This window comes from Rhinatrema bivittatum, chromosome 11 (assembly GCF_901001135.1).
Source record: "Rhinatrema bivittatum chromosome 11, aRhiBiv1.1, whole genome shotgun sequence".
NCBI classification, from domain to species: Eukaryota; Metazoa; Chordata; class Amphibia; order Gymnophiona; family Rhinatrematidae; genus Rhinatrema; species Rhinatrema bivittatum.
The window spans coordinates 102,928,097-102,947,750 of record NC_042625.1 but is presented as its reverse complement, the minus strand read 5'-3'; the positions used below and the strand labels follow the sequence as shown (position 1 = coordinate 102,947,750).

At 47.5% G+C, this 19,654-nt stretch overlaps 1 protein-coding gene across 1 annotated transcript in view; it reads left to right on the top strand.

Moving 5' to 3' along the window:
• Nucleotides 1-19,654, top strand: part of GALE (UDP-galactose-4-epimerase) — a 138,762-nt gene that overhangs the window by 103,606 nt on the left and 15,502 nt on the right. Inside the window, 2 exon segments of the mRNA XM_029571882.1 lie at nucleotides 2,407-2,492; nucleotides 2,705-2,782. Of these exon segments, the coding sequence (XP_029427742.1) occupies nucleotides 2,407-2,492; nucleotides 2,705-2,782 (164 nt within the window).

Sequence of the window (19,654 nt, the reverse complement as noted above, 5' to 3'; positions counted from 1 at the left end):
TCTTTTGCGGCAGGGACTCATTTTACACAAAGATCTGGGTCTGTTTTGTTTTACGGTTTGGCCAATGAAAGGGCTTGGTTGTTGAAACGGGGTTATTTGCCTGCTGCAATTTCCACCTTACTACGGGCCAGGAAATTTTCTACTTCTCTAGCCTATTTTAGGGTTTGGAGAGTTTTTGAGGTTTAGTTTTCTGAATGAAGCTCTCAAGGTGGATATTCCTTAAGTTTTGGAATTTTTACAGGATGCCTTGTTTTCAAGGCTTGGCCCTTAACACCATGAAGGTTCAAGTTGCAGCCCTTGCTTGTTATAGGGGGTGAGTCAATGGAGGGCCTTTGTCTTCCTATCCAGACATGTCCCGTTTCTTGAAGGGAGTTAAGCATCTTTGTCCCCCTTTGTGGCTTCCGGTACCTCTGTGGGACCTGAATTCTTGGCAGGTCCGACCTTTCAGCCGCTGCGTGCTCTTTCCTTGCAGCTGCTTACCTTGAAGACAATTTTTCTGGTGGCAATCTAATCGGCATGTCGGGTGAGCCTTTTCTCCTTATGGCTCCAGGTGCAGTTCAACCTCTGACTGTGCCCTCTTGTTTTTGCCAAAAGTGGTTTGGGGGTTTCTTGTGAATCAGTTTATTTCCCTGCTCACCTTGGACAGGGACAGAGATAAAGCTGAATACAGTCTTTTTGTGTTCCTTGGATGTCACGTGACATTGCTGCAGTACTTGGAGGTGACTAAATCTGTCTGGAAGTCTAATTGCCTGTTTGTGCTCCATGGTGGCCCTAAACAGGGAGCACTGGTGATGCAGGCAACGATAGCCCATTGGGTTAAGGAAGTCAGTATGGCCGCTGAGGTTCCTTTGCCGAAACGATTAGTCCGCATTCCATGAGGGCTCAGGCGGTATCGTGGGCAGAACTTCATTTGTTGCCGCCTACTGAGATTTGCTGAGCAGTGACGTGGTCATCTTTGCACCCTTTTTCCAAGATTTACCGCTTGGATGTTCAAGCTAAGGAGCACGCTGTGTTTTCATGGGTGGTATTGACTGGACTGCTGGCCCTCTTCAGAATTAGCTTTGGTACATCCCACTGGTGGGGATTGACCTACCAGGATGCAAAGGAAGGAGAAATTACTACTTACCTGATTTCCTCTGAGAACAGGTCAATCCCTGACCTGTCCTAGGCTGCCGATGTTTACATTTTGGGTAGCTTTATTGGAGTGAACATTGCAGAGTTGTTCCTGCTATTCATTGAAGACTTGTAAGTGGCTTATCTGGCCCCTTAGTTTAGTGAATACGTTACTACTTTTGGCTGGGGGACTTTTACACACAAAAATATAAAATTCTGCCATCTTTATATTGGTCAAAATAAGACAATTTACATCAGTCTGAGTAATTAATTTAAAATACAATACAGAAAAGTTATTACTCAGATGCAGAGTTCTAAATATTTTGAGCAGAATTTCCTCAGAAGTACACTGTGTCCCTTCCACCCTCTCTTTCTACTCCCCTGGGTAGACTTCTTTCACTTTGCCCCCTCAGGTCCCAACTCCTCCATCTTCCCCCTCTAGGCTCACTTTCCAACCTTCCATTCCCAGAGTTTGCCCCTCTCTAATATTACTCCTCTTTTTCATACACCCCTGCACACAGGCTCCCTCTCTCATACACACACTGCCTTGCACAGGCTCCCTGTCTCTCACACACACCCTTTCACACAGGCTCACAAATGCCCTCTCCCTTTCTCCCATACACCAGCTCCCAATCTCACTCATACACACTCCCTCCTACAGGCTCCCGCTCTCACTTTCACTGTGCCTGTCGAGCTCCACTCACAGCATGCCAGGCCTTTTCCATGTTTGTTGCAAGCGGGATGAGCTCTGTTTGTGACCCATCTGGCCTGTCATTTCTCCATGAGCAGGATGGGCTCTGCTCACAGCCCACTGCCCACCTCTCCAGATTCTGTGCAAAAAATGGAAATGTTGATTAGGAGGGGAATTCTGTGTTGTGCAGTTCTCCCCCAGGAGTAATGGATCTAGGTGTTGGGTTTTTAATTGTTTTTTTATTTTGTAGCCAAAATGTGTGTAGTTTTGAAAATGCAAAATTAGGCCTGACTTCACCCCAGGAATGGTCTCACATAAAAGGCACATTGTGAAGCATGCCCCCAGGATGTGTACTATCTCTTCCCTCTCGCTGTGTGTAATGCTTTCAGTTCAAGCATCTGACAGAGGAAAAGCCAGCTAGCTTCTCTTACACAGTGATTTCAATCTGAAATATTTCTGTGGCTTTTTGTCTGAGTCCCTCCTACTTCTGCATAAAACACTAGCAGTGGACCTAAGTCACTGGCAGGTTGCACTGCGTGGATGCTTTATTATATCTGGCTCCTGGTTTCCTAACTCGCATTTGTTTTCTTACCACTCAATAGGCGTCAGGGACTACATTCATATAGTAGATTTGGCAAAAGGCCACATTGCTGCTCTGAAGAAACTCTGGGAAAAGTGTGGATGCAAGGTAGGTGGTCTTCATTTGAATGCTACCTTTGTGTTCAACATGTTCTGCATGTCGAGACGATGAATGGCTTTTATATCTACACTTTGAAAGCTGTTGCTGTGCGTCCATAAGCAGGAATCAGTTGTGTTGGTGACTGAGAACATGAACTGAAAGCTTGGAGGAGAGATGTTGTGTGGGGAATCCAGTCACACATGCAAACCTCTGTATTGCAGATCTATAATCTTGGCACAGGCACTGGTTATTCAGTCCTTCAGATGGTTAAAGCTATGGAAAAGGCTTCTGGAAAAAAGGTAAATTTGACAGATTTGTAGAAAGGAGTAAAACTATAGATGGTAACATTTTCAAAAGGATTTATGTGAGTAAATGGACTTCTGAAAATTGCTACTTTCATGCACGTAATTCCTTTGAAAATTCACTCCATAGTCTGTATATAGCAACTTCATTAAAATTTTAATTTATGCTAATATGTAAAAATAAATTGCATGGTTCACAGACTTCAATCCAAATGTTTATACTGTTTCTAGTAAAATCTGAATAATGTTTGAAATTGTGTTCTTGTTCAAGTTAGAGCTTGCTTAATTTTTAAAAACACCCTCAGCTGGCTACAAAAAAATCAGTTAACACAAAACAATCCATAATATATCGGGCTTGGTAGTGTGTCCGTCAGTGCTCGCGCATGTTCCCCAGCCCGCCGATAGATGGCGCTATAATATATCGGGCTTGGTAGTGTGTCTGTCAGTGCTCGCTCATGTTCCCCAGCCCGCCGATAGATGGCGCTATAATATATCAGGCTTGGTGGTGTGTCAGTGCTCGCGCATGTTCCCCAGCCCGCCGATAGATGGCGCTATAATATATCGAGCTTGGTAGTGTGTCCGTCAGTGCTCGCGCATGTTCCGCAGCCTGCCGATAGATGGTACTATAATATATCGGACTTGATAGTGTGTCTGTCAGTGCTCGCGCATGTTCCCCAGCCCGCCGATAGATGGCGCTATAATATATCGGGCTTGGTAGTGTGTCCGTCACTGCTCGCGCATGTTCCCCAGCCCGCCGATAGATGGCGCTATAATATATCGGGCTTGATAGTGTGTCTGTCAGTGCTCGCACATGTTCCCCAGCCCGCCGATAGATGGTGCTATAATATATCGGGCTTGATAGTGTGTCTGTCAGTGCTCGCACATGTTCCCCAGCCCGCCGATAGATGGCGCTATGATATATCGGGCTTGGTAATGTGTCCATCAGCGCTCGTGCATGTTCCGCAGCCCACAGATAGATGGCGCTATAATATATCGGGCTTGGTAATGTGTCCGTCAGCACTCGCGCATGTTCCCCAGCCCGCTGATAGATGGCGCTATAATATATCGGGTTTGGTAGTATGTCCAAGAATACTACAAGAATACTTGGTTAGAATATCCCTGCACCAGATTACAGGATCCGCTCAGGTATCCAGCATTACAACTCTCTCCTCTAGCCACCACTAGCAACCCTCTCTTACAGCATCCAAACAGCACTCACCCCGGACAGCTATCATCTAGTGCTCTTCTCTCCCAGCAACCAACTGGCACGCACCTCTCCCTACAATCACCCAGCTCTCATCCCTTCCAGCAATCATCCAGATCTCATTGTTTACAGCAATCGTCCTAAATCTCTTCCCTACCAACAACCGCCCAGCACCCATCTCTTCCAGCAATCATCCAGCATCCCCCTCAGCCAGCAATCGGTCTGCTTCCAGCTCCGCCAGCATACAACCAACATTCACCTCCACCTGCAATCATTCAGCACTCATCTCATCCCATAACCAGCAAATACGAAGCTCAACCAACAACCAACATCTAGCTCCCATCTCCTCCAGAAATCTTCCATATTCACTCAAAAAATCACCATGACACAAACGTACCCTATCCCCATTATTTCACTCCCATTCCTTAACAGATACAAACCACTCACGCACAATATTCAACGCTCAAAGAGATCACTGATTCCTATCATGATCTCTCCTCTAACCCAATTCCTAGGCCTCTCATTAATCACCCTTACTCTTCTCAACACCCAGTCCCTCTCGAAAAAATCTCACTTGCTCAACGACTACCTCTTAGACACCCAACCTGATATCTGTGCGTTAACCGAAACTTGGCTGCAAAACACAGATACTGCCTTAATCAACCAATTACCAATACAACTCTGACTTCTTCTCTTTACCTAGACTCAAAAAAAGAGGAGGAATTCTACTAGCCGCAAAAAAAGAGCTGAGACTTTCCCAACAAGCCTTTAAATCGACGACTAAACTAGAAATTGGATTATTCAAATCTAATCAATTACAAATTTGTCTAATATACGCCCCCCCAGGGATCCTAGAATCGGACCCTTCGCCTCTCATCAAAACCATAGCTAAACACATCAATACGGACGCCCCAGCCATCATTTTAGGAGACTTCAATATACATGTGGACTCCCCTTCGCCCACCTCCAATTGCGAAGCCCTTCTATCATCTTTCCAGGCCATGGGATTCAAACAAATCATAAACCCACTCATAAAGCTGGCCACACTCTGGACCTCATATTCATAAATGAAGTCATTTCGCCCTCCACTCCCCCTACCTGTTCGCCCATCCCCTGGTCAGACCACTCGCTGATTTATACGGAATTAGCAATTAAGAAAAAAACGACACCCGTCATCCCTAAATCTACTATCAAGTACAGAAAACCTTGCTCCTTGGACGTCCTCAGCTCCAGCCTCTCCAAGGACCTAACTGAGCTGGATCTTTCCAACGCTGACTTTGCCATTACCTCTTGGCTAAACATCACTCGCTCCGTGGCAGACAAAATTTGTCCCATAGCATCTAAAGAGAGCAACCCAACCAGGCACAACAAAAAACCCTGGTTCTCTTTAGAATTGAAAAAGCTCAAACAAGACTTACAACATAAAGAACAACGCTGGCGTAAGGACCCCTCCCCTACTTCCCAGGCCGTCTATAAAACTGCTATGAACCTGTACAGGATCACCATTCTTCACTCTAAGAGACTTTTACGCCAAAAAAATCCATAGCTTTATGTACGACCCTAAGACACTATTCTCATATGTCGCAACCCTCACTACCCCGGTTTCTCCAACTATCCCAGAAGAAGAAGCCCAAAACAAATCTACAGAACTGGCCTTATTCTTCGATAACAAGATCAAAAACTTACTCACAAATATGACCACTACCATAACCACATCAAACATCCAGCCTCCGCCTGCTCTAAACCCTTCCCCATCCACCTATAAACCGATGCTGGAATCATTTGAACTCTCATCATCACTGGAGATCGAATCTCTAATCAAGAAAATGAAGCCTTCGTCACATCCAACAGACCAGATACCCACCAAACTCTTACTTACTATCCCTAACACCATAGCCAAACCGCTGGCCGACATTATAAATTGCTCCCTTACTCAAGGATCTGTCCCGGACGCATTAAAAACAGCTTCTCTAAAACCACTACTAAAAAAACCTAACTTGGACCCAGCCAACCCGGTAAACTTCCGCCCCATTGCCAACTTACCATTTATCGCCAAGCTAATGGAAAAACTGGTCAACAACCGACTCATAGATTACCTTGACTCCCATAACATACTTTACCCCTCTCAATTTGGTTTCCGGAAACGATTAAACACTGAATCACTCTTACTCTCGTTAACAGACAAAATCCTGATGGGTCTTGACAAAGGCCAATTGTACCTTCTGGCTCTCCTCGACATAGCAGCAGCGTTCGATACTGTAAATCATTCAATCCTCATCAAACGGCTAACTGAAATCGGTATCACAGGATCTGCACTCATCTGGCTCAAATCCTTCCTCAACAACCGGCACTACAAAGTCAGAATAAATGATAAAGAATCCCACCCCATCCACTCCAATCAAGGAGTGCCCCAGGGTTCCTCTTTATCCCCTACACTGTTTAATATCTATCTGCGACCTCTATGCCAGCTACTAGAAAGTCATAACCTTACACACTTTATCTACGCCGACGACATACAGATCTTAATCCTCATCACGGAACCCCTCTCCAGCACCCTAAACTTCTGGAACAGGTGCCTTCGCTCCATCAACCTCCTACTCTCTAGTCTCAACCTGGTACTTAATACTTCCAAAACTGAACTCCTAGTCATCACTCCTAATGAAAACAACCCCCTTGTCTGCAACCCAATCTTACCATCAACATCTCAAGTGAGAGACCTCTGGGCGATTCTGGACACCAGAATGAACTTCAAAAAATTCATTCACAACACCACAAAGGAATGCTTCTATAAGCTGCATGTTCTAAAGCAGCTAAGACCTCGCCTACACTTTCAAGATTACCGTTCAGTCCTCCAAGCCATACTATTATCAAAGATTGACTACTGCAACACGCTAATGCTCGGCCTCCCCTCCTCCACAACCAAACCTCTACAGATGCTGCAAAATGCTGCAGCCAGGATCCTCACAAATTCGCGACGTAAAGACCACATCACAACGATACTAAAAAACCTACACTGGCTTCCCATCCACTATAGAATACTGTTCAAGTCTCTGACCATCATCCATAAAACCATCTATCATCATACCTCACTCAAACCCCATACTTCCAACAGGCCGATTAGATCCGCACACAAAGGAACTCTCCAGGCATCCCCTCATAAATCCGCCATTCACAAGTCCTTCCAAAAACGAGCACTGTCCACTGCGGGACCGCAACTATGGAACACACTTCCCGCAGAGCTTCGCCAGGAATAATGTCTGCTCTCCTTTAGAAAGAAACTGAAAACCTGGCTGTTCTCTCAAGCTTACCCCTGACAAATTCCTCCCCCAACTATTATAGAAAAGAACTGTTATGCTTGAACCACTTAGTTAACTGTACATGCTAATCAATGGTGTACTATTTCATTTTACTCTTAGGAGAGCTCTGTTTAAACTAATTCTTCTTCTTTCTATTGTCCTGTTTGGTAATCCCTGTTCATTGTAACTTTCTCTCTTCTGGTTATTGGTTTCCCCTGGTTATACTGTAAACCGGTACGATAAGACTTTGTCTTGAGCATCGGTATATTAAAAGAATTTAAATAGAATAAATAAAAATAAATAATGTCCGTCAGCGCTCGCGCATGTTCCCCAGCCTGCCGATAGATGGCGCTATAATATATCAGGCTTGGTAGTGTGTCCATCAGCGCTCGCGCATGTTCCCCAGCCCGCCGATAGATGGCGCTATAATATATCAGGCTTGGTAGTGTGTCCATCAGCGCTCGCGCATGTTCCCCAGCCCGCCGATAGATGGCGCTATAATATATCGGGCTTGGTAGTGTGTCCATCAGCGCTCGCGCATGTTCCCCAGCCCGCCGATAGATGGCGCTATAATATATCGGGCTTGGTAGTGTGTCCATCAGCGCTCGCGCATGTTCCCCAGCCCGCCGATAGATGGCGCTATAATATATCGGGCTTGGTAGTGTGTCCGTCAGCGCTCGCGCATGTTCCCCAGCCCGCCGATAGATGGCGCTATAATATATCGGGCTTGGTAGTGTGTCCATCAGCGCTCGCGCATGTTCCCCAGCCCGCTGATAGATGGCGCTATAATATATCAGGCTTGGTAGTGTGTCCGTCAGTGCTCGCGCATGTTTCCCAGCCCGCCGATAGATGGCGCTATAATATATCGGGCTTGGTAGTGTGTCCATCAGCGCTCGCGCATGTTCCCCAGCCCGCTGATAGATGGCGCTATAATATATCAGGCTTGGTAGTGTGTCCGTCAGTGCTCGCGCATGTTTCCCAGCCCGCCGATAGATGGCGCTATAATATATCGGGCTTGGTAGTGTGTCCATCAGCGCTCGCGCATGTTCCCCAGCCCGCTGATAGATGGCGCTATAATATATCGGGCTTGGTAGTGTGTCCGTCAGTGCTCGCGCATGTTTCCCAGCCCGCCGATAGATGGCGCTATAATATATCGGGCTTGGTAGTGTGTCCATCAGCGCTCGCGCATGTTCCCCAGCCCGCCGATAGATGGCGCTATAATATATCGGGCTTGGTAGTGTGTCCGTCAGCGCTCGCGCATGTTCCCCAGCCCGCCGATAGATGGCGCTATAATATATCAGGCTTGGTAGTGTGTCCGTCAGTGCTCGCGCATGTTCCCCAGCCCGCTGATAGATGGCGCTATAATATATCGGGCTTGGTAGTGTGTCCGTCAGTGCTCGCGCATGTTCCCCAGCCCGCCGATAGATGGCGCTATAATATATCAGGCTTGGTAGTGTGTCCGTCAGCGCTCGCGCATGTTCCCCAGCCCGCCGATAGATGGCGCTATAATATATCAGGCTTGGTAGTGTGTCCGTCAGTGCTCGCGCATGTTCCCCAGCCCGCCGATAGATGGCGCTATAATATATCAGGCTTGGTAGTGTGTCCGTCAGCGCTCGCGCATGTTCCCCAGCCCGCCGATAGATGGCGCTATAATATATCAGGCTTGGTAGTGTGTCCGTCAGTGCTCGCGCATGTTCCCCAGCCCGCCGATAGATGGCGCTATAATATATCAGGCTTGGTAGTGTGTCCGTCAGTGCTCGCGCATGTTCCCCAGCCCGCCGATAGATGGCGCTATAATATATCGGGCTTGGTAGTGTGTCCGTCAGTGCTCGCGCATGTTCCCCAGCCCGCTGATAGATGGCGCTATAATATATCGGGCTTGGTAGTGTGTCCGTCAGTGCTCGCGCATGTTCAGCAGCCCGCCGATAGATGGCGCTATAATATATCGGGCTTGGTAGTGTGTCCGTCAGTGCTCGCCCATGTTCCCCAGCCTGCCGATAGATGGCGCTATAATATATCAGGCTTGGTAGTGTGTCCATCAGCGCTCGCGCATGTTCCCCAGCCCGCCGATAGATGGCGCTATAATATATCGGGCTTGGTAGTGTGTCCGTCAGTGCTCGCGCATGTTCCCCAGCCCGCCGATAGATGGCGCTATAATATATCGGGCTTGGTAGTGTGTCCGTCAGTGCTCGCGCATGTTCCCCAGCCCGCCGATAGATGGCGCTATAATATATCAGGCTTGGTAGTGTGTCCATCAGCGCTCGCGCATGTTCCCCAGCCCGCCGATAGATGGCGCTATAATATATCAGGCTTGGTAGTGTGTCCATCAGCGCTCGCGCATGTTCCCCAGCCCGCCGATAGATGGCGCTATAATATATCGGGCTTGGTAGTGTGTCCGTCAGTGCTCGCGCATGTTCCCCAGCCCGCCGATAGATGGCGCTATAATATATCGGGCTTGGTAGTGTGTCCATCAGTGCTCGCGCATGTTCCCCAGCCCGCCGATAGATGGCGCTATAATATATCGGGCTTGGTAGTGTGTCCGTCAGTGCTCGCGCATGTTCCCCAGCCCGCCGATAGATGGCGCTATAATATATCGGGCTTGGTAGTGTGTCCATCAGTGCTCGCGCATGTTCCCCAGCCCTCCGATAGATGGCGCTATAATATATCGGGCTTGGTAGTGTGTCCGTCAACGCTCGCGCATGTTCCCCAGCCCGCCGGTAGATGGCGCTATAATATATCGGGCTTGGTAGTGTGTCCGTCAACGCTCGCGCATGTTCCCCAGCCCGCTGATAGATGGCGCAGGCGGCTCCCTGGCCACCTTGGAGACTCACACGCCAGAGGTACGAAGGACAGCGGCCATCGCGGGACAGGCAGAATATAGCAGAGGAGACCCCGGCATGCCGCGAACGGAGCACGTCCCACGGCACACGCTCCATTCACGGCGAGGATGATGGCCCAGCGCGCCGTTCGCAGCAAAAAGGGAAGGCCCCCTGTGCCGCGATCGGCGCCCCCAGGCCTTCATCTTCGCCGCGAATGGAGCGTGTGCCGGGGGACGCGCTCCGCGGCATGCCGGGGTCTCCGCTGCTTTTTTATTTTTTTATTTTTATTTAACAGCTTTTTTTTATACCGGCATTCATGGGTACATCATACCGGTTTACATAGAACTAAATGAAAATCATAGAACAGAGGAGGGAGCAGCATGGAGTAAAAGGGATGGAGATTAACAATTGAGGTGAACTGCATTATACAACATAACCGGGTAAAAGACTTGGGGGGGGGGGAATAGCTGATAAATATACAAGGAAAAAAGGGGGGGAGGGGGAGCAAAGGGGGAAAGAGGAGGCGAAAAGGGGTAGAAGCAGAGTGGAAATGGAGATGGCTTAGCATATGGTACAGTAAGCAGTGGGGATGAAAGGGGGAAGAGTTCAGGTAAGGGTCGGGGGTATCTAGAATCTGTTGGTAAGAGTCATGCGCCTACATATGGTGAACTATTAGGACTTATTCTGGATTTGCCTGTTTTAAAAAGCCAGGTCTTTAGCTTTTTTTTAAATTTTCTAAGTGCAAGGCTCGAGGTGGAGTTCAGGGGGCAGGGCCTGCAACAGACAGTGCTCGCTCCCTCTGCTCAAGGCGCAAATGGAAGGCCTCCGTGCGCTGCGAACGGCGAGCCAGGCCTTCATCTTCACAGCGAACAGCGAGGGTCCCACAGCATGCCGATGAGAGAGAATGTGTGTCAGGGAGGGTGGGAGACAGCAGGAGGGTGTGAGAGAGAGCATGGGGGGGGATGCCGATGAGAGAGAATGTGTGTCGGGGAGGGGAGGGTGGGAGAGAGCAGGAGGGTGTGAGAGAGAGCATGGGGGGGGGGATGCAGGTGAGAGAGAATGTGTGTCGGGGAGGGTGGGAGAGAGCAGGAGGGTGTGAGAGAGAGCATGGGGGTGGGGATGCAGGTGAGAGAGAATGTGTGTGAGAGAGGGAGGGTGACAGAGTGCATGGTTGGTAAGAGGGGGTGGGGAGGGTGTGAGAGAGAGCATGGGAGGTAAGAGAGGAGGGTGGGGAGGGTGTGAGAGAGAGCATGGGAGGTAAGAGAGGGAGGTTGGGGAGGGTGTGAGAGAGCATGGGAGGTAAGAGAGGGTGGGTGGGGGGGGGGATGCTTGAGTGTGGGTTTCAGAGGGGGAGCCTATAGGAGGGGATGTGTGTGTGCCAGAGTGAGGGAGCGTGTATGAGGGGATGTGTGTGTGCCAGAGTGAGGGAGCATGTATGAGGGGATGTGTGTGTGCCAGAGTGAGGGAGCATGTATGAGGGGATGTGTGTGTGTGTGTGCCAGAGTGTGGGAGCTTGTATGAGGGGATGTGTGTGTGTGCCAGAGTGAGGGAGCTTGTATGAGGGGATGTGTGTGTGTGTGTGCCAGAGTGAGGGAGCGTGTATGAGGGGATGTGTGTGTGTGCCAGAGTGAGGGAGCATGTATGAGGGAATGTGTGTGTGCCAGAGTGAGGGAGCGTGTATGAGGGGATGTGTGTGTGTGTGCCAGAGTGAGGGAGCGTGTATGAGGGGATGTGTGTGTGTGTGCCAGAGTGAGGGGGCGTGTATGAGGGGATGTGTGTGTGTGTGCCAGAGTGAGGGAGCGTGTATGAGGGGATGTGTGTGTGTGTGTGCCAGAGTGAGGGAGCGTGTATGAGGGGATGTGTGTGTGCCAGAGTGAGGGAGCCTGTATGAGGGGATGTGTGTGTGCCAGAGTTAGGGAGCGTGTATGAGGGGATGTGTGTGTGCCAGAGTGAGGGAGCGTGTATGAGGATGTGTATATGTGGAAGCGATACTTACAGAGAATTTCTAGGGAAATTCTGCTCAAAACAAGAGCAGATGTGCCATTTGTTGTATTATGGTTGAATAACAAACCATAATAAAACAAATAAGATAATACAAAATTCATAAAAATAGTTATTAAAAAAAAACAGGAAAATATCACTCTCTAAATCCCAAAGCTCAGTAATTATATTTTTAAAAAGGGACCATCATTGCACATAGTTTTATCTAGAGGTTAGTTGTGTCAGTTTTTACAGAGTCTTATCTGTTGAACAATGTCGACAAAGCTACTGTACACTACGTCAAATACTAAGTTTAAATAAGTTTTCACTTGCTTATGGAACACTAAATAATCTCACATTTCCCTAATATCTAGCAGAAAAATATTCTATAATCGTGAGCCAATACAGTGAAAAGCACAGTTGTGAGAACACTTCCAATGAGTCACTAACGGAGCACTTCAGGAAAAGCACAACATTTTACCCTGAGAAAAAGCAATCCTGGAGAATAACCTGCTCCTTCCCCATGAAGATAATACAAAGGATTTAAAAATGACTGCAGGAGCTTGTGTACCAGCTTTAAAACAGAAGATACAAGCTCCTAAGATAACACGTGCTGCTACATGTGGAATAACAATCCATTGAGTAAATTAGCTGTCAGGTCAAATACAGTACATTTCATGTTTATCAAAAGATGGTTGTCAAGTGCTGTTTGGAGTGAGCAAAGGAAGGAAACTGCTATTGGTCTGTAAGAATTGTCCATTTTTGAAAGTCGTTTACATGTTAACTCCAGAACTCTGGGGTGTATACCATCCGGTCCAGGTGATTTACTACTCTTCAGTTTGTCAATCAGGCCTACCACATCTTCTAGGTTCACCGTGATTTGATTCAGTCCATCTGAATCATTATCCATGAAAACCTTCTCCATTACGGGTTCCTCCCCAACATCTTCTTCAGTAAACACCGAAGCAAAGAAATCATTTAATCTTTCCGCGATGGCCTTATCTTCTCTAAGTGCCCCTTTAACCCCTCGATCATCTAACGGTCCAACTGACTCCCTCACAGGCTTTCTGCTTCGGATATATTTAAAAAGGTTTTTACTGTGAGTTTTTGCAGTTCATGGTGTTGGGGCAGCAATTCCAGTTTTGGGACCTTCTTTTCGGGTTAGCAGTGGCGCTGCGAACATTTACAAAGGTGATGGTCGTCGTGACGGTGTTCCTTTTGAAAGGAAGGGATCCTGTTTAAGCCTTATCTGGATGACTAGCTGACCCGAGCAAAGCTGGAGGGAGAATGTCGTCTGTCATTTCAGAGGGTAATGGAGATGTTGCGGTCCCTAGGCTGGGTAGTGAACCTAGCAAAAAGTACCTTAGTCCCAACCCAGAATTTAGAATTCTTAGGAGTGAGATTTGACACCAGGCTGGGCAAGGTGTTTATGGCCACAGAGAGAACCTTGAGATTGCAGTCGCAGGTAGTTCGATTTCTGCAAATGCAGATACCCAGGGTTTGGGATTACCTACAGGTGCTGGGGTCTATGGCCTCTACGCTGGACTTGGTCCTATGGGCATTTGCTCACATGCATCCCCTCCAGAGGGCACTCTTGTCCCAATGGGGTCCATTATCAGAGGAATTTCCTCGACCATTGCTGCTTTAGGAGCCCTCCAGGTTCAGTCCCATGTGGTGGCTGTCTTATCCCAATTTGGGGCCGGACGGCCCAAGGACTGTGGTCATCAGCAGAAGTGTCCTGGTTTATCAGTCATTTAGAAATGAGAGCTGTTAGTCAAGCATTTCTGAGTTTCCTTACCATCCTTTGGTAGAAGGGGGGGTATGGTGAGAGTTTTCTTGGACAATGTGACAATGGCTTTTATCAATTGGCAAGGTGGGACGAAGAGTCAGGGTGTGGCTTTTGAGACTCAGGATTTTTCTGTCTGGGTGGAGCAATATTTGGGGGGGGGGGGGAGACTGGCGGCCTTGCATATGGCTGGAGTGGACTCATAGTGCATTGCATGGAGGTCATCAAGAACTTCCTTAGTCTGAATTGATTGCAAGGAGACGCACTGCTACATGTTCTTGTGACCAGTTAAGTTGAAAAATGTAAAGCTAGCAGGATTATAGATTGCTTTCTTGGTAATATTCTTCTAAATTTCTGTATTGAATGTTTTGAAATCTCTATTTTTCCAAGTTTTGATATTGCTAGTCTGTATTAAGTAGCTGTGTTTGTTAAATTAAAAAAGGCTGGTATCCCCAGACTGAAACCACCTGTAATGTACTTGGTCCTGCTCTGGCCTCAGGATTAGCTCAGGAAGACAGTAAGCCTGGACCAACTTAATTCTGGTGCAAGCATTTATTTTCAGTCCTTCAAAAATACAGAAACCAAAATGGTACCTCATCTTGCATCAGACACAATTATCAGGTAAACATACTCTGTATGTATCATCAGGTCCTACCACCCCAAACTTTCTATAACTTCATGTAAACTTAAGTTTATTGTAACTTCATGGTTTCTTTGCACTCGTTCCATGTTCTTGTTTCACCCACTCCCCCTCTTAATTGTAAACCAGCATGATGTGATTCTATCATGAATGCCGGTATATAAAAACCTTAAATAAATAAAATATAATTTAAAACATTTAGCAACATTAATTTATGTGCCTTATTGTGAACTGTTGTGACGGCACCTAGCTTAACGACGGTATAGAAAAGACTTTAAATAAATAAATAATAAATTTGATAACCTCACTCATCGTATTCCTTTCCAGATCATTTATAAAAATATAGAAAAGCACCGGTCCAAGTACAGATCCCTGAGGCACTCCACTGTTTACCCTTTTCCACTGAGAAAATTGACCATTTAATCCTACTCTCTGGTTCCTGTCTTTTAATCAGTTTGCAATCCACGAAAGGACATCGCCACCTATCCCATGACTTTTTAGTTTTCTTAGAAGCCTCTCATGAGGAACTTTGTCAAATGCCTTCTGAAAATCCAAATACACTACATCTACTGGTTCACCTTTATCCACATGTTTATTAACCCCTTCAAAAAAATGAAGCAGATTTGTTAGGCAAGACTTCCCTTGGGTAAATCCATGTTGACTGTGTTTCATTAAACCATGTCTTTCTATATGCTCTGTGATTTTGATCTTTAGAATAGTTTCCACTATTTTTCCTGGCACTGACATCAGGCTCACTGGTCTAAAGTTACCCAGATCACCCCAGCAGCCTTTTTTAAATATTGGGGTTACATTGGCCACCCTCCAGTCTTCAGGTACAATGGATGATTTTAATGATAGGTTACAAATTTTAACTAATAGATCAGAAATTTCATTTTTGAGTTCCTTCATTACCCTAGGATGCATACCATCTGGTCCAGGTGATTTGCTACTCTTTAGTTTGTCAATCTGGCCTACTACATCTTCCAGGTTCACAGTGATTTCGTTCAGTTCGTCAGACTCATCACCCATAAAAACCATCTCCGGAACTGGTATCTCCCCAACATCCTCATTAGTAAACACGGAAGCAAAGAATTCATTTAGTCTTTCTGCAATGGCCTTATCTTCCCTAAGAGCCCCTTTAACCTCTCGGTCATCTAATGGTCCAACAGACTCCCTTACAGATTTCTTGTTTTGAATAATTTTAAAACATTTTTATTATGAGTTGCAGAACTCTGGTAAATGCCTCTGGTCAGTGCTCCAGGTAGGGTTGCAAACCTTTCCGTAGACCATGAATGGACACTTGAGTACTGGGGGGAGGGGGAGAATGGTACCCCCCATGCGAACCGATGTGATATTCGATTGAACGCCTGTATATAAAAGTTATAAATAAATAAATTTGTATACATTTTAGATGCTGCAGTGTATCTTTGTATCTGCCGACCCGCTGAGAGCTGTGCTGTCCAATCACAGCATGGGAAAGGCAGGGATACAGCACAGCTCTCCTCCGATAGAGGGAGAGAAAGGCAGGTCAGAGCCTAACTAATAATAAGAGGCAGTGGGAAAAAGGAGGCTCCACTTGCAAAACTGGACATTTAGCGTCCGGTCAGTACTTCTGACTGTACACTGTACAGAATGCCTGAAAATCTGGCTGTCCGGTCCAAAACTGGACAGTTGGCAACCCTTCTAGTTCAGCATGTGCTTAGAAAGCCTGCCCCCAAACCAGATAGCTCCAGTTGTGCAACAGTTTCACCCCCCCAGCTATCTAGGACAAACCGGTATTCCAGGTACTCCAGTGAATTACTTCTTATTAGCATACGAACATTTCAAAGTTTGTTTTTTGTTTGTATTTTCATTCTGCTTTTTAATTGATAGGGATAAGTTAGAATATTTTAGCTCAGGTGAGTTTTTAGTTACAGGCACTTGGACTACTTTTCTAATTATTGGAACCTCACTGTCGGGATGCCCTAATTCTAATGCATCATTAGTATCCTTTAAAGATACCTCTCTCCGAACCATGCGCTGCTGAGCAAATGTAGGCTTTCCCCTTTGTTCTAGTTTAAAAGCTGCTCTATCTCCTTTTTAAAGGTTAGCGCCAGCAGTCTGGTTCCACCCTGGTTAAGGTGGAGCCCATCCCTTCGGAAGAGACTCCCCCATTCCCCAAAAAGTTCCCCAGATCCTAACAAAACTGAATCCCTCTTCCTTGCACCATCGTCTCATCCACGCATTGAGAATCCGGAGCTCTGCCTGCCTCTGGTGACCTGCGCGTGGAACAGGGAGCATTTCAGAGAATGCTACCCTGGAGGTTCTGGATTTAAGCTTTCTACCTAAGAGCCTAAATTTGGCTTCCAGAACTTCCCTCCCACATCTTCCTATGTCGTTGGTGCCCACATGTACCACGACAGCAGGTTCCTCCCCTTCTCCCTGAAGAATCCCAGCAGACTGCGGTGTAGGTCCTAGATCCTTGGTACATAACCCACATAATTGCAGGAGTAGTAAGTTTCTTCCACTGCTTTTCACTCCTCCTAGCCCTCAACATTAAGACCTACTGTGGAATTGAAAGCTGCAGCTTTGCCTTCTCCTTCCTAATACCCTGGAAATGCCATGCTGGATCCAACCAAGGTTTATTGAGCCCAGCGTCCTGTCTCCAACCTTGGCTAATTTTGGGTCGCAAATTCCAGATACATTCCAAAAAGATCCATCTCTTGTTCACTCCCAGAGATGAGTGATGGCTTTTCCAAGTCAACTGTTTATGGACTTTTTCTCCAGAAACTTGTCCAAACCTCTATGCTTGTCTCCTTGAACACATTCTCTGGCAACAGATTTCACAGTTTGTGTGTTAAGTGAAAAAAAAATACTTCCTGCAGTTTTTGAATCTGCTGTTTGTTAGCTTCATGGAGTGTCCCTTTGTTTTACTTGTATTTGAAAAGGTAAATAACCATTACCTTTCTATCCATTCCACAGCACTTCTGTCATATCCTCTCTCATCTTTCGTCCAAGCTGAACAGTCCTAATCCTGCACATAACGGGGTCTGTGCTGACCGTGTGGCTGAAGGAGAGAACTCGCAAGCACAGTGAGAGAGTGAATGATTGAAGTCTTTTTCTGCATTCAGAACAATCCCTTGTAAAAGGGACATGGTGGTGAATCTAAAGGGGTCCCTACCTAACAGGCCAATACAGTAAAGTGCGGCCGCGGTTACCCTGCTTCTAACCCGCGTTAGCCCAACCTGCTATTCACTATCCCCTTTAACCCATCCTTACCGCCTCTGTAACTCAACGGGAAACCCTTTCCGCCCGCGGCATGTATATGAGATGTAAACGATCAGATTAGCTATTCCCTCCCATTCAGAAACGCGCGCCCCGATTCTCGCTTTTTAAACCTGCAGTTTAGCCGCGTATTTAACCTGCTAACTTACCGCCTACCCTTACCCCTGCGTTAGAGGCAGGGGTAAGGGTAGGCGGCAAACTTTCCCCCAGCCCCCGCTCACTTGCCCTGGCCGCGTCCATGGGTGCCGGTCTCCGGGGCAGCCCCAGTCCTCTCAAATTGATGGGCCAATCCCCCCGGGCTCTCCGGAGCTGCAACCCAGCTCTGCCCCAGTCTTGCAAAAAAAAAAAGTTTCCTTCTTGCAAACGCGTTTCTTAACGGCAGGAACAATTGCAACTTCTGTTCCTTGCGAGAAGCCGGGTTAAAACAAAAGGAATAAAGTGTGATAAAAGTAAACTTACTGGCGCATTCTAAATCCTTTTGAAGTTCAGTCTCCCTCTTCTCAGCACGAGCAGCGAAACCTGGCACTGCTTGCCCAGCTAACACGGCACGGAGCCACAATCCAGAGCTGACCAGCCCATTCCCTTTCCCTCAAGGCTCCGGCTCTCCCACACTTTGCTGACGATGCTTTCATTGCTTTTGATTCTGTACAACTTGGCTTGGAATAGGACTGCTCTGCTCTCAGTCGCTGCACTGACAATGCAGATGGGTGAGAAATATTCTTTTAATACGCTGCCCTGTAAGCCTAGGATGGTCAGGAGAGCCCCCTCACCCTTCCCTTCCTCCTTCTCCTATCAGGGTAGGAGGGCTCTCACTAGGGGCCGCACGCTCTTTTCTCTTGGGGTGGTGGTGAGGACCGTGCGTAGGTCTGTGAGGAACCCTCATTCTTCGAGGCGGGAGCTGGCGAGGGCGCATTCACCGAGGTGGAGGGAGCTGGCGGCGAAAGCGGCCTCCAGCAGCCCCCGCCGGCGAAGGTGAATGAATGCAATTTGGGCGCTCAAGGCAGCGCATTAGCGAACGCCGACGTCACACGCAGTGACGCCAAACGCCGTGACATCACGCCTTGAGCACCCCAATTGCACAGGCGTGCATTCATTCACCGCCGGCGGGGGCTGTTGGAGGCTGCTTTAGCCGCCGGCTCCCTCCACCTCGGTGAATGTGCGCCCGCCAGCTCCCGCCAGTAAGTTTACTTTTATTACACTTTATTCCCTTTTGTTTTAACTTTCGCCCTGCGCCTTGCTTCGGGAGGGAGGGAGAGAGGACCATCCACTTCCTGGTACCTGTCACTTGAAATGACAGGTACCAGTGCACCCAGGATACTGTATAGGCGCTGTATAAAGCGCTCTATACAGTAAAATGGGTTGCGGGGGCCTAATGCTTCACGGATGCTTCTTGGACGCGGCTTGCATTTGCAAGCTATTTAAATACAGGATCGAGCGGTAGGTGAGCAGGACTGTGCGTGTGGCAAACGCGGGTGCGCCCGGCACTAATGCAGCTCTTCCTACCGCTCCTTACTGTTATCGGCCCGATTGAAAGGGAAAAATATAGAAGATTATGTTAGTTACAAATAAAGGGTCATGGTATTGTAGCCCAATAGGAAAGTGCTTTTGAGAATGTCAGCTCCTTAGTACCAGGCCAGATGCAGCAGAGAAATGCAGGAGGGGCTGCATATCTAAGGGACTTCAAATATATATAGATACTATATATATAGATACTATATATATAGATACTAGCCGTTAAGCCCGTAACAACAGGCTACATTTAAAAAAAAATTTTCGGTCCATTTCCTTCCCACTCCCTCCCCCTCATTCTCCCTCCCCCCACCTCACTCTCTCCTCCCTCCCACCTCTCCCACCTTCCACCCTCCCCCCTCACTCTCTCC